The 13,804-nt window shown below is 48.2% G+C and overlaps 1 protein-coding gene across 1 annotated transcript; it reads left to right on the plus strand.

Annotated features, from left to right (window-relative positions):
- Positions 1 to 235: 235 nt before the first annotated feature.
- On the plus strand, positions 236 to 12,084 carry GOLGA8S (golgin A8 family member S). The gene is made up of 19 exons (XM_054532449.1): positions 236 to 395; positions 2,097 to 2,216; positions 2,802 to 2,861; positions 3,045 to 3,125; positions 3,981 to 4,019; positions 4,287 to 4,338; positions 4,423 to 4,506; positions 4,602 to 4,711; positions 5,747 to 5,833; positions 5,940 to 6,047; positions 6,253 to 6,340; positions 6,727 to 6,962; positions 7,217 to 7,285; positions 8,532 to 8,607; positions 9,039 to 9,130; positions 9,699 to 9,799; positions 9,882 to 9,982; positions 10,084 to 10,239; positions 10,325 to 12,084. The coding sequence occupies exons 1-19, from the start codon at positions 312 to 314 to the stop codon at positions 10,498 to 10,500; spliced, it is 1,920 nt and encodes a 639-aa protein (XP_054388424.1). The 5' UTR covers positions 236 to 311; the 3' UTR covers positions 10,501 to 12,084.
- The last annotated feature ends 1,720 nt before the right edge of the window (positions 12,085 to 13,804 follow it).

Genomic DNA, 13,804 nt, shown 5'->3' on the forward strand with positions numbered 1-13,804 from the left:
AAGCTTTTAAAGCAAAAATAGGCCCCGCCCCTCTCCCAGAGTGGGCGGCTTCTCCCCTCTCTTAGAGTGGGTGGGGACAGCGGTTGCATGGGCAGCTTTCCTTGTGAGCCACAGGTCCCTCTGGACACTTGATGCCTGGCCACGCCCCCTTTCCCTTTCATCTTTCTCATTGACCAATGGGCTTGAAGCATTAAGGCCATGCCCCTATTCCGAATTCTACTGGAGCCCTGGTTACACCTCCTCTGGCTCAGTCGCACAGCTGCCTGGTAGGTGACTGGAGGTGTTGATCAGTGCTCGCTGGCATTTTGCTGATGTGGCCCCAACCCTGCCTCCCTCCCCACTCTGCAATGGCAGGAGAAACTCGACAGAGCAAATTGGTGGCAGCCAAGAGAAAGGTAAAATCCCACCAGGTCACGGCCCCCCAACCCAGCCACAGATCCCCTCCAATGACAAGACTGCTGCCAGAGTCCATACCACTCCTGAGGTGCACCGGGCTGGGACCCCCACACCGGTGCCTCTGGGCTACCCCCACCAAAGTTTTATCAGTCAGCCCCACCCCTTCAGCAAGCAGCCCAGTCTCTGCCCTCACCAATCACCCCAGGGTGACTTTGGGCAGGTGAATCATGGGGTTCCCCACTCCTTTACAGGGCCCTCATCTCTTGCCACCCCAAGCTTGACCTCCTTGGGCTCTTTGGGCTCACATCTGCAAGGACCTGGGTCCCACAACCCCAGGCCCCACCCTCGCCAGTCATCCCTGGGTGACTTTGGGCTGGTGACTCCTGGGGCTCCCTGCTGCAGACTCTGCCCTCCCTTCCTGCTGCCTCAAGGTGGACCTCCCTGGGCTGTGTGCACTGGCATCTCCCAGGACCTGGGTCCCAACTCTGTTTTTCCCTCCACTATCATGGAGCGGTGACTCGGACATCACGCTGATGTGGTCCACCCCCCCCTCACCAGGAGGAGTAGAATGTAGTGATGTCACAGTCTGCCTAGTAACTGTCATTACTGCAAGACTGGCCTTTGGTCTTATGACCCAGTCCCCTAAGCGTTGTCACCCCATTTCTGGTTCCTCTGGTCACAGCACAAATTTCCAGATGGAAGGGGAACAGAGACTGGGACCAAGGAGCAAGAGGTTTCTGGCTGCCTCACTCCCTTAACATAGACACTGACAGTGGGAAAAGCCTACACTTCCCCTGGGAGCTCAAAACATTGACAGTATCTCTGGATGGCAATTGGAGAATGGTTTTGGTTTGGTTTGGTTTTCTCCCAGGCTTCTACTTTCCAGAGAGATTTTAACATTTTTTTCTGAGTTCTCCACCTCATATTCTAAATCTCCATGGTTCTGGAACCAGACTGCCCCTTTCAGTCAGTGGTCTGTGAAGTGAGATTTGCTCATCTTATGTGGAATAGATCTTGGGAAACCGAACTTGACAGCTTGAATCTTCCTCATATTATGTAAACCTGTGGTACTTTGAGTGCCACAGGATAAATATGGAACATCTTTCTGAAGCATCAGTTTCCCTTGATTCTCTTGAGATCAAGAGAAAAAACATTAATGTACTTAGGGATGACAGTCACATAGGTTTCTAAGAGTACACCAGCCTTCTCTCTGAAATGAGGCTTGGGTTGCCCTCTTTCTGATAAATTCCCAGATTTAACAAAAAGGCTGCCTTCTGCCATGAGGACACATTGATACAAAAGTTTGAGAGGTACTGGTGCAGTTCTTCACACTAACAGACATGTGAGGATGTATGACTCTAAACAACATGGCATACAGTTCCTGCCTACTTAATGATTACTTTTCTGCCTCTGCCTCCAGTTTTGGTCCCTGGCAGCTGCTGATTCTTGGCAAAACCCCAGAGTTTGGAGTCAGAAGACTGAGTTTCAAAGTTCCTGTGTCACCTTTTTCTTTTCTTCTTTTTTTTCTAGCCATGATATCAATCCTTCTCAGTCACTAAATGATTGTGACAACACCTTGTACAGTTGTTGGCGTCATTAAATCAGATGGTGTATAAGAGTATTTTATAAAAACTGTAAAGGAGGATGTGGCTGTAGGGGCTGATAGCTCTCATGAGCATTACTACTCTTGTTTCCAACAGTTAAAAGGATATTGGCAGAGAAACAGCCCTGGTGTTCCAGCAGGAGCCAAGAGGAACAGGAAAACAAATGGCAGCATCCCTGAGACAGCCACTTCTGGTGGTTGCCACTCACCTGGAGATGTGAGTCTTGGCTGACCAGGCTCCTAGAGACAGGGGACCCAAGGGGCAGTAGAGGGTAATTGTTAAGATTGTGGATGGACTGTTGGGTACCAGTGAAGTATTCTGGGTTTGAATCCTGCCTCTTTGTCTGCTAGGGATATGATTGAGGGCAAGTTGCTTGACCTCATTGGGCCTCTCTTTTCACATCTGTATAATAGAGGTGGTATTGTTTGACTTCCATTTGTGAAGTTTAAGTGATATTTGTTATTGTTCTTTTTATGTTAATCCCTAGTACATGGCCTGCTGTCAACACTCAGGACACCCAGGATATGGTCATTGCTGTTTGATTTTCCTCATCCCCAGTCTCAAGTGGAAGCCAGGACAATGAGAACAGTCACTTGCCATCAGAAGTCACTGAAAGGGCCCGAGGGTGGGATGGTGGGGGGATAAGAACCATGAGAGAAGTTGGCACAAAGGAGTTATGGGACAAAGGGTCCAAGATAGGCAGAAAAGAAAATGTTGCCAGTTATGGGGAAGAAAGGAAGTCAGAGGGCTCAGACATTGAGGGGGATAGAACATCTCCACGTGCACTCTCATCTCTTGTAGTCAGCAACAGGTTTCCACAGGGAAGGCCCTACATCATCTGCTACCCTGAAGGATCTGGAGGTAAGAGGCTCTGGGCAGAGGTGCAGTGACCCTTCAGGTCAACCCTACAACCTCCTCCTCCAGGTGGGACTGGGTGCCCCTCTGACAGTTGAGACAACCCACACACACCCCAGCCCTAATGATTGTTCTCTCTACCTCTCCTCCCACTCCTGCTCCACCTCCTTCTCTCTGCATGTGCCTCAGAGCCCTTGCCAAGAACTAGAAGTAGTCATGGATTCAAGGTCTGTAAAAATCAGTCAACTGAAGAATACCATCAAATCTTTGGTAAGAGTCCAGTGGGGTCCGCTGATTCCACGCTGCCAATCCTGGGCTCCAGTTTCCCCTTGGGGCCCTGAAGAAAGGGGCTGGGGGCCCCTGGTGCCCAGGAAAAATAGGGAGCTGGGGCACCCAGGCCTCACCTGAAGGGACCCCAGAGTATGCAGTGTGGCTCTTCTTTTGCTGCCCTCTTTGCCAACTCTCTCCTCTCCAGACACGCCTGCTAGAGTCCTTGCTACACACGCCCTGGGGTTGTTGCCTCTTGGGGAAGTGCTAGCCTGACTGGTTGTCAGGGGCCCTGTATTTCTGCCATGACTCAGTCCCTAATTTGCTCTTCTATTCTGGACAAGCCGCCTCTCCTTTTTGGGCTCGTGTTTCCAGAGGAGGTAGTCAGTATCAAAGGTCTCTGTTAGTTTTCAGAGTCTGAGATTTAAAGGCCTCCTAGAATGGAAACCTCAGGGCCAAGGGCTCCTGTCTGTCCTTTTCCATCCTATATCTGCTGTGAAGAACCATACCTGGCCTGTACGTACTCAGTAAACGTTTATTAAATGAATGCGCTTTTCTAAATCACAAACTGGTAGAAGGGGGGGACTTTCTTAAACTCCATCTCTAGAGGTTTACGTTCCTGTCCTCTCAAGAGATTCCAGATTCAGACTTTGAGTTCTGTGGCTGTGGGCAAAAGCCAACAAAGACCCAAATCCTCCGTCCTTGGGAGCTTGAGGAGAGTTTACCAGTTCGTGTTCCCATTATGTCTGAGAACTTTGCCTTTAAAATCCATTCCTGGCCCCTGCCTACCACTTCCTGGTCTGGGGAATAGAGTTGAGGGGGCCACCCTCCATCACCTTAATGTGACTTTCCCCACAGAAACAACAGAAGAAACAAGTGGAACATCAGCTAGAAGAAGTAATGTGATTTATTTGTTTGCTCGTGACATGACAGCTGGGTTTGGGGGGCACTCAGACATAGAGGCCCCAGTCTCATCTCACCCACTCCCAGCCTGGGGAAGAAGTCTCATCACCTCCCAGATTCCACCCCATCCCCACAGGACTTCTGATAACCTGGTCCCATGGGTGGGCCTGTCCTGGGGCATTGGTGGAATTCTGGGGGCATGTCTCTTGCTGTGCCATCTCTGCCTCCCCCTGTAAGAGCTCTGTCTTCCTCTTCCTATAGGAAAAGAAAGCAAACAACAAGAAACAGAAACCTGAAAGGGAGCTAGAGGTGAGTGGAGGGTGTGAAGTTTCCTCCTGTCCTCTGGAGAATGTTTCTTTCCTTCTCTTCAGCACTTGCTTGGCTTTTCTCCCAAAAGTTCAAATCCAGAGATTGAACACACAGAAAGGGAAACTAAATACGGACCTGTACCACATGAAACGTTCTCTCAGATACTTTGAAGGTGGGAATCTGGGCACCCTGTCGTCCTTCAACCTGGCACTTTGACAGGTCTTCAGGGGGAGTCCTTTGGGCCCCATCTCAACTCTCTCATTACAGAAGAGTCCAAGGATCTGGCTGTCCACCTGCAACACTCATTGCAGTGTAAAGGAGAGTTAGAGCGGGCTCTCTCTGCTGTCACTGCCACACAGAAGAAGAAGGCAAACCAGGTGAGTCCAACCACCTGCCCCGTCCCCTGGGAGCCTGGCTTTGCAGATGGAGGAGTGAGCCTAAAAGTCCCTTCTGCAGGATGGAGTGTCCTGCCCAGAAGGCAGCCTGGCCATTTCTTGCTGCTTTTGTGTATGGCAGCCTGGGGCTGAGTCAGCTGCTGTGGTTGAGTTGGGGGGCACTCTGGGAAGTGAGCACTGGATGCAGAGCTTGGAGGCCAAGTGCTTGCCCTGCCCTTACCTGGCTGTGGTCTTGGCCAAGTCCTAGGTGGGGTATTGGGTACTTGTACTGTGAAGGTACAGAAGAGTACCATTATTATGTTACCATTTCTGTAGAAAGAGGAAACGTGTGTGTGTGTGTGTGTGTGTGTGTGTGTGTGTACATACTATGATTATATACATAAAACATGTCTGAAAGGGTTCATAAAAAATTCAGGAGAGAGCAACAAGGTGGCTGGGAGATACTTTCCTTCTGTACCTTCTGAGTTTTGGACTATGAGAATGTATCATCCTTTCAAAAAGTGAACAAAAGATTAATTTTCCACTTCCTATCAGGGCCCCCACCCCCAGCAAGAAAAATGGGCTTAGAGAATCAGATAGACTTGGGTGTTCAAATCCCAGCTCTGCCTAAGTGATCTTAGGCAAGCACTTAACCTCAAATACTCCATGTTTTTTCACCTAAACAGAGGTAATCATAGTAACTGTCTCCTATGGTGGTTGCGAGGATTAAATGGGATTGCTAGCATGGTACCTGGTGAAGCATTCCATAAAGGTTCAAACAGTGGTAATAATAACAGTAATAACAATAGCAATATTATCTGATCTCTCTGGGCCTCTGTTAGCCAGCTATAAATTCCATCTCATTCCCTGTCCCTTCCAACTTTACTGAGCTCTTTAAAAACCAAACCACAGGCTTGGAAATGCCTTGATCTTTACTGGCCGAATTGTATATTGGGCCTAGCCCTAGCCCATTTCAGGGGCACTGTGTGGAATGCCCTGGGCTCCCCAGATTGAAACTTCTCACTCCTCACCATCCAGTTCTCCAGCAGCAGTAAAGCATGTATGGAGTGGAAGTTAGAGCAGTCCATACAGGAGCAGACACTGATGAAAGTGCAGCTGACACAGGTGAGGTTTTCAGAGGGAGGGATGTGGAAGGAAGATGACCCCAGGTGGTCAGGAGCAGGTGAGGACCAGTGACAGCCCTTCCTAACTTCTGTGTCCATTCTTGCAGTTGAAGGAGTCCCTTAAACAAGTCCACCTAGAGAGAGATGAGTATGCTCAACATATAAAAGGAGAGAGGGCCTGGTGGCAGCAGAGGATGAGAAAAATGTCGCAGGAGGTGAGATCTGACCTTTCAGCCCCCCCCCAACCCCGCACCTTAGATAGGTCACTGGATCTTTCTGGGCATCTGTAAAATGGGAATAGTACAGCCAGAGGTCGTCATGGGTCTGGGCTTTGTGGAGGTGGGGTCAGAGAGGGAGATGGGAGCCTGTCCAGCCACCAGCCCCTCTCTCCAGGGCCCTTTCCCCCTGTGTTTTGGGCAGGTTTGCACATTAAAGAAGGAGAAGAAGCATGATACATGCTGGGTAGAGAAGCTGGAGAGGAGCTTGTCCAAGCTCAAAAACCAGATGGGTACGATGGGGCTGGTGGGACCTGGGAGCAGGACTGGCATCAGAGGGCTGTGAGGGTGGCTTAGAATGCCTCAGGGAGGTGGGTGGATGGAAGGGCTTTGAGGCAGAGGGAAAGAGGTCTGTGCCAGGAGACGGCAAGTCTTGTCATCTCCATTAGCCCCAGTGTCCCCATCAACAAAGAGGGCCCATTGTCAGCCACCTGCAGAGCTCTCTTTCTGAAAGTGGTTTGGAAGATTGGCTACCATCTGGGTACAAGGAATCATTAGCAGCGAGGCCAAGTTTGGGGAGCCTGAGAGGAGCTGTGCACCAAGAGGAGGGTTTTTGTTTGTTGGTTGGTTTTTTTGTTTTGAGAATCCAGAGGCCCTTATTATCTGCTTCCTTTCTCAGCTGAACCTTTGCCCCTGGAGCCCCCAGCAGTGCCTTCTGAGGTGGAGCTGCAGCACCTGAGGAAGGAATTAGAGAGAGTGGCAGGAGAGCTCCAGGCCCAGGTTGAAAACAATCAGCGCATAAGTCTCCTGAACCGGGGACAAGAACAGAGGCTTCGGGAGCAGGAGGAGAGGCTTCAGGAGCAGCATGAGAGGCTTCAGCAGCTGGCCAAGCCACAGAGCATCTTCGAGGAGCTGGTGCTTTGCCCCATCTGTGGAGCCTGCCCTCCTCTCTAGCCCTCTGGGCCTTTGTTTCCCCCCCCTAAAATGGGGCAGTGTAGCCCTCACGTGAAATGTTACTTCTAAGGGCACCTGTGAGCCAGGTGGCTGTGGGAGAGAGGGGATGATTTTTCTAACCTGCCTCCAGCCTTCCTGGTGCCATGGGAGGCAGACACCAAGTTCTGGGGTCTCCAGCTGCAGTGGGTGGCTGCTGATTGCTTCTCTCTGTCCAGAACAATGAGAACAAGAGTGCACTGCAGTTGGAGCAGCAAGTAAAGGAGCTACAGGAGAAGCTTGGTGAGGTGAAGGAGATGGAAACCTCCACCCCATCCAAGAAGGGCTGGGAGGTGGGCACTAGCCTCTGGGGAAGGGAGGTGCCAGGTCAGAGGCAGCTCCAGCCTGGGGGCTGGTGACCACAGCACCCCCCAGGGTGGTCCTGTGACTGTTTCTTGCTTCCTGCCTCTGACTTTTAGAGGTGGGTAGCCCTGGGCTCCTCTCAGGTCTGGACATCATCATCTCAGCTAGAGGCATGGAGCCTCCAATCACAGGGGAAGAGACAGTGGTATAACAGGCTCCTTATGCCATGTGCAGTGGCTCATGCCTATAATCCCAGCACTTTGGGAGGCTGAGGCAGGAGAGTCACTTGAGGTCAGGAGTTTGAGATCAGCCTGGCCAACGTGGTAAAACCTCATCTCTACTAAAATTACAAAAAAAAAAAAAATTATCAGGGCATGGTGGCACATGCCTGTAATTCCACCTACTCAGGAGGCTGAGGCACAAAAATTGCTTCAACCCAGGAGGTGGAGGTTGCAGTGAGCTGAGATTGCCCCACTGCACTCCAACCTGGGCCACAGAGTGACACTCTTGTCTCAAAACAAAACAAAAAGACACCTTAGATTAAAACTGGATTCCAGCCTCGGTTCCACTGGTCACCATTCAAGTACTTTGCATCCCTAAGTCTCTGTTTCTTTAACTTCAAAGGGAATTTAGCATTTTCCTTACAGAGGTGCTGAGGATTAAATGAGAAGAGGGTATGAGATTTGATGCTGGGGAAGGAGGCATGGGGTTCTAGGAAAGAGAGGCAGTCACTTAGGCCTGGAGTAAGGGGACAGGGGCCTGGGCAGCTGACAGAGCCCCACAGTGCCCTCGCTACCCTATTAATGGGCCCAGAATCTGGAAACCAGCCACCACGTGCCCTCATGCCCAGGGTCTTCCTGCAGGTGGAGCTGAAGAGCCAAGAGGCTCAGAGTCTGCAGCAGCAGCCAGACCATTACCTGGGTCACCTGCAGCAGTACATGGCCACCTATCAGCAGCAGGTGGCCGCCTATCAGCAGCTGACCTCTGAGAAGGAGGCGCTGCACAGGCAGTGACTGCAGCAGACCCAGCTCATGAACCAGCTGCAGCAGCAGGAAGCTTGGGGCAAAGCAGTGGCCGAGATGGCCTGCTGAAAGTTGCAGGAGACCCAGGGGAGGGAGCTGTGGAGGATGGGGACGTGAGGGGGACGACCTGGCAAACTCCATCCCTTCTCACTCTTTCCTGGCCCCTTAGGAGCGCCTGGAAGCTGCCAGCCAGCAGAACCAGCAGCTAACAGCCCAGCTGAGCCTCATGGCTCTCTCTGGGGAAGGTACGGGAGACCGCTCAGAGGAAGAGGAGAGAGCCCCAGGAGGAAGGGGGGACTGTTAGCAGCATAGGATTGAGGAGTTGGAAGAGACCTTTAGAACAGCTGGTCATAATGCCGACCGGGTGCCTGCACTAAGTTCGGCATCAGTGTGGTGACCTCCTGTGAGCGGGGGGCCACCAAGTTGCCTAAGGACGGCTGAACTGGCCCAGGTCAGAAAGGGAGCAGGTCAGAACTTCCACATCGACCAGTAGTGGGAGTGTGCCTGGGTGGAATAGCAAGATCTTGATTCTTAAAAGTAAAAATAAGGAACAGCAGCTCATTCCTCTCTGGGGAGGGGCTGGCTCAGGGTTACACAGTGAGGGTGGAGGTAGAGGTGGGTCCACAGTACCTCCCTTGTTGGGTTGTCTGAGGACCCCTCTGGCCACCACCCACAGGAGATGGAGGAGGACATCTGGACAGTGAGGAGGAGGAGGCACCTCGGCCCATGCCAAGTGTCCCAGAGGACCTGGAGAGCAGGGATGCCATGGTGAGCCTGACTCCCCCTGCACCCATTTTGCCACCTTCCTCTGTGGTCCCTCCAAGACCCCTTTATGCTCTTCATTTCCCTGCCTTCTGATTTCTCTGGACCCTCACCCCTTCCGGGAGCCAGTGGTCAGACACCATTTCACCTGTGACCAACAGATGCACTCTCTGAGGCCCCAAAGGAAAGGGCTGCACTCCACCTCTCTGCCCCATTTCTTCTGTGTATGCCCCTGCAAGGATGCTCATGTCTTGCCCTCAGGTGACATTTTTCAAGTCCACTGGAGCCAGTGCCCAGGAGAGGCAGGCACAGTTACGAGAGCAGGTGAAAGAGCAGAGGGTGTGCTGCCAGTGCCTGGCTCACCTGGTGGCCCCGGCCCTGAAGGAGCCAGAGGCAGTGGTCCCAGCCCCAGGGCCTGGGGACGAGTCTGTGAGTGGGGAGACCCACTGGGCCCTGCAGGAAGTCATGGAGAAGCTGGCCCATGCCAGGACTCACCTCCGCCTTCTCCATGACTTGAAAATGCCACCTGAGGGCAGGTCGCTGCCGAGATGTGACCACAATATTTTGGCTCCAGAGCGGCTTTATGGACCACCTGGAGGAGAAGGCAGACCTGAGTGAGCTGGTGAAGAAACAAGAACTTCGCTTCATCCACTACTGGGGAGAGAGATGCCATCAGTGAGTGGGAGGCCAGGGCACCGCAGGGGGAGCTGCAGGGCCGTCAGAGGGACCCCAGCATCTGAGCCCTGTCTTCTTGCAGGAAAATCCATCACGTTTTAACAGAGCCAGGGGGCAGTGCCAAAGATGCGGCACTGGGAGGAGGACATCATCAGACTGGCCCAGGACAGGGAGGAGATGAAGGTAGGGTGTGCAACATCGCTGTGGGGGTGGGGGTGGGGGTGGGGGTGGGTGTGAGGGTGGGTGCAGGCAGCGGCATGACAGCTGAGCACCCCTCCCTCCAGGTGAAGCTGCTGGAGCTGCCGCAGATGGTATTGTGGCTTATAACAACTACAACAATGGGCACAGAAAATTCCTGGCTGCTGCCCAGAACCCTGCTGATGAGCCCGGTCCAGAAGCCCCAGCCCCCCAGGAGCTTGGGGCTGCAGAAAAGCATGGAGGTGAGTAGAGCCCTCAGGCGGGGTGGGCAGGCAGGAAGAGGGGGGCTCCCACTGTGCTCAGATCCCCGCCTCCCTCTCTCCAAAGATCTTTGTGAGGTAAGCCTCACCTCCTCTGCGCAAGGAGAGGCCAGGGAGGGTCCTCCCCATGACAACCCTACCGCACAGCCGATCGTGCAGGACCACCAGGAGCACCCAGGCTTGGGCAGCAACTGCTGTGTGCCATTCTTTTGCTGGGCTTGGCTGCCGAGAAGAAGGAGATAAACATCACCATCATCAAAGAGCTGCTCAAGAAATTTTTAAATAAGAAACCAAGTTACGGGGTTAATCTCCTACACAATTCATTTACTTCATTTGAATGTTAGAGTCACTCATGATTATTTGTGTTTCTAATTTATAGTTTAAGTTTATTTGTAAAAAGTTAAAAAGAGTGGGTCTCTGTGGCTCTCACTGAAGTTCACTCTGGCATCCTTTAGCATTTTTCTTTTTTAATTTCATAATTGTAGGGCATTAGCATGCATATCAAGTTTGCCCTTATGTGGTGGGAGTTCAAACACATAAAGACCCACTCTTTGCACAAAACTGTTCTCATTGGTTTGGAATAGGCTGCCATGCTTTTTTAACGTTATTGTAGCATGTATATTCACTACAGAATTCAGACAAAATTTGCCTGCGTTCTGCTGTTGTTTGATCTAATCTTAATCACAGTGAGCTCTTCATTAGCTCAATATGTGGCTTGCCCCCAAGTGTGCACTGTTTATTACTTTGTAATATGCCACTATGAGTACTGACATTTAGGGTTGTTTAAAGGCCGAGAACTGGAAACAGCCTTTCCTCCATTTTCTGTGTATTGGTGATGGGAGTAATAACATTTTGGGGGAGCTTTTTAAATCTCACAGAAGAGGAAAGTGGCCTCCTCTGGCCGGTATGTGCAGGATAGAGTGTGTTTCATTTGTTCTGGTGCCAAGAATTAGTGCTGTATTATGGTGGTTCCCTTAGGATTTGTATGTGCTCTGGGCTCATGAAGATATTGCATCATGAGCTGCCGCAGTTGTACTCTTTTTCAATGACCTTAAAAGGGATTATTTCTGAGGAATGAAAGGTTCCCATCATTGACTGTGGATGTGGAAAACCTTTCCTGGCTTAGAGCATTTGTATCTACAATACATTTTAAAGTCAGAGTTCATGTTACCTGTTTTAATCACAGGACTACATGCCTCAGTTCACAAAAGGGCGCTGGTTGGCATTCTTCTTAATGTATTTAGTAAAGATCATAAGAAATCCTTTAAGAGTTTAAATGTCCCTGGAACAGGCATACAGGCTCTAGTCAAGAATGAATTAGAGTGAAGGAAAGCTGTGTGACACCTGGCATTCCTCTCTGTTCATGGAGCTTCTTTGAGGCTTGAAGATTGATTTTACCATCTAGACGTCTCTGGCTAATACCTATTCTTCAACCACCTTGGTTACTCTGACATAGGAATTTACTTCTTTTCCTTGAGTGGAAAACACTTTAAAAAATAATAGAAACATTATTATAAACTAATATATGTGAGAGTACTTAGGTGAAACAAAAAGGAGTTTTAGTAGACAGTATTATACTAGATTTGAAAATCAAGGAGAAGTTTATGCAACTTAAAATGTTTCCAAACTGCAGTGCAATCTACTGTTTGTGAATGTCAATGTATGATCAGGAAACGTGTCTATACAATCACACAGTTATATTTTCTCACAGCCTTCTTTACAAAGAGTGAAATATGTTTTTGTACCGCTCAGTTTCAGTTAGGGACATATTTGGTGCAATATTTATGTGATTGTGCCTATGTGTGATGAATGAATGCATTTCAGTCATATATTACCTAAATCATAACTTGATGATGCTTGGGAAAGACTCAACAGTTCAAACTTCATGAAATTCTAATGTCTGTATTCCAAAACACATCACATTATTAGGATGTAGGGATACATGTGTGTGTGCTCCCTGGGGTGGGGATTTCTAGTTACTAGACCATCTCCATATTTAGCATTTGGAATCCTCATGATACTTCTATGACATTAACAGAAGAACAACAATATGATTTTACCGATGGAATAACAGATTTGCCGGCATTCACTGAAAGAGTTCAAATATTAGGTCCTTGTGACTTCAACTGACTCTTCCAAATTTTATGAATGTATCAATGTATTAGATAAATCCAGTTTCAGAATGATAAAGAAAAAATGTTAGACCAAATAATGCGGCTAATTAACAGTGGTAATTAGCCCGTGGGTTTAAAATGCACTTAAAGTCCTGTTCTTGCCTTTTATTTTCTAAACTTGCTGCTTTTGCATTCTTTGAGTTCAGTTTAAAGACAGTTACTTTAAGAGCATTTTAAACCCTCAGGCTAGAAATTGGACCACTGTTAATTAGCCACATTATTTCATCTAACATTTTTTCTTTTATCATTCTGAAACTGGGTTTATCTAATACAATGATAAATTATTTCAAAGGTACTTTCATTGTTGAAATCACTTCACTTTTACCCTGATAAATATCAGTGATTAGGAATGACCTTCAGATAGTGTTTAGCATCTGTAACCAATCTGACAGTAATATGTTCATCAGGTGCCTATGGATTAAATCCCACACTGGCATATTTAAGCTGAAGGTCTGTCTGGAAAATAAATTTACTATATTGACAGAAATACCACTCTTTGTATAGGTATTTGTCTTATATTTAAGAAAAAGCTAAAAAGAATGGAAATTGTATGACAATAACTTAAGTCTTTCTTCAAAGTGCATGCAGTTTTTTGCGATACCTCATTCAGCCGAGTATTTGTGCTCTTCCTCATTCAGTATAAGGCAGCTTTCAGTTTGCTTAGAAGGCAACATTGGAAGGTTAGAGTTCATCAGAAACATAGAATTTTAAAATGTGAGTTCCACTGAATACATTTGAATTTCTGTAGGAAAAATCAAAACACCTATTTAAAGATTGCAATATATAATAATCATTTTAAAAGTATTTGATTAAACCTGATAGATTTTCCAGAAATGAAAAAAAATCAGCTCAAAAACCAAAGCTGATTTTTAGAAAATTTGAAAATGTCAATCAGCCCTATCCATAATATAGTTTCTCTAAAACGTTCTTAGAGTCATTTTAAAATAATATAACTATTAAAAAATGTAACTGCTATCTTAATATTCTGAAAAAATTAAAACATTTTAAAATATGAATACTGTAGTATAAAAGAAAGAAACAGTGGGAAGGAAAAGCAGAGAAAGAAATGCCAATACCAGCCCAAAGCTTTATTTGCCAAGTTTTCTTAGAATGAATTTTACTAATGTGTGAATTCTTGTAAACAGAATGTGTAATGGAAATACTGAAAGATTTTTCCCTAGAGTGGCATTATTGACTGCTGGTGTGATGCTACTGTAATGTAATAAATTATTAAATTGTTTCAAAGTGTTGTTTTTGCCTTAAAATTTTATTTTGCTTTTCTTGAAAACTATAGTATTGAAGGTATTGATACTGTGCAAATGCTGGGCATGCTTGGCGTGAGATAATCTGTTTCATTTTTACAAAATTGTAAT

The sequence above is a fragment of the Pongo abelii genome, chromosome 16 (assembly GCF_028885655.2).
Source record: "Pongo abelii isolate AG06213 chromosome 16, NHGRI_mPonAbe1-v2.0_pri, whole genome shotgun sequence".
Lineage (NCBI taxonomy): Eukaryota > Metazoa > Chordata > Mammalia > Primates > Hominidae > Pongo > Pongo abelii.

Coding starts and splice junctions, on each gene's coding strand:
- GOLGA8S (XM_054532449.1), top strand. CDS start 312: ATGTGGCCCCAACCCTGCCTCCCTCCCCACTCTGCAATGGCAGGAGAA. Junction 4,507..4,601: donor TTCTCTCAGATACTTTGAAG/GTGGGAATCTGG, acceptor CTCTCATTACAG/AAGAGTCCAAGGATCTGGCT. Junction 5,834..5,939: donor TGAAAGTGCAGCTGACACAG/GTGAGGTTTTCA, acceptor CCATTCTTGCAG/TTGAAGGAGTCCCTTAAACA.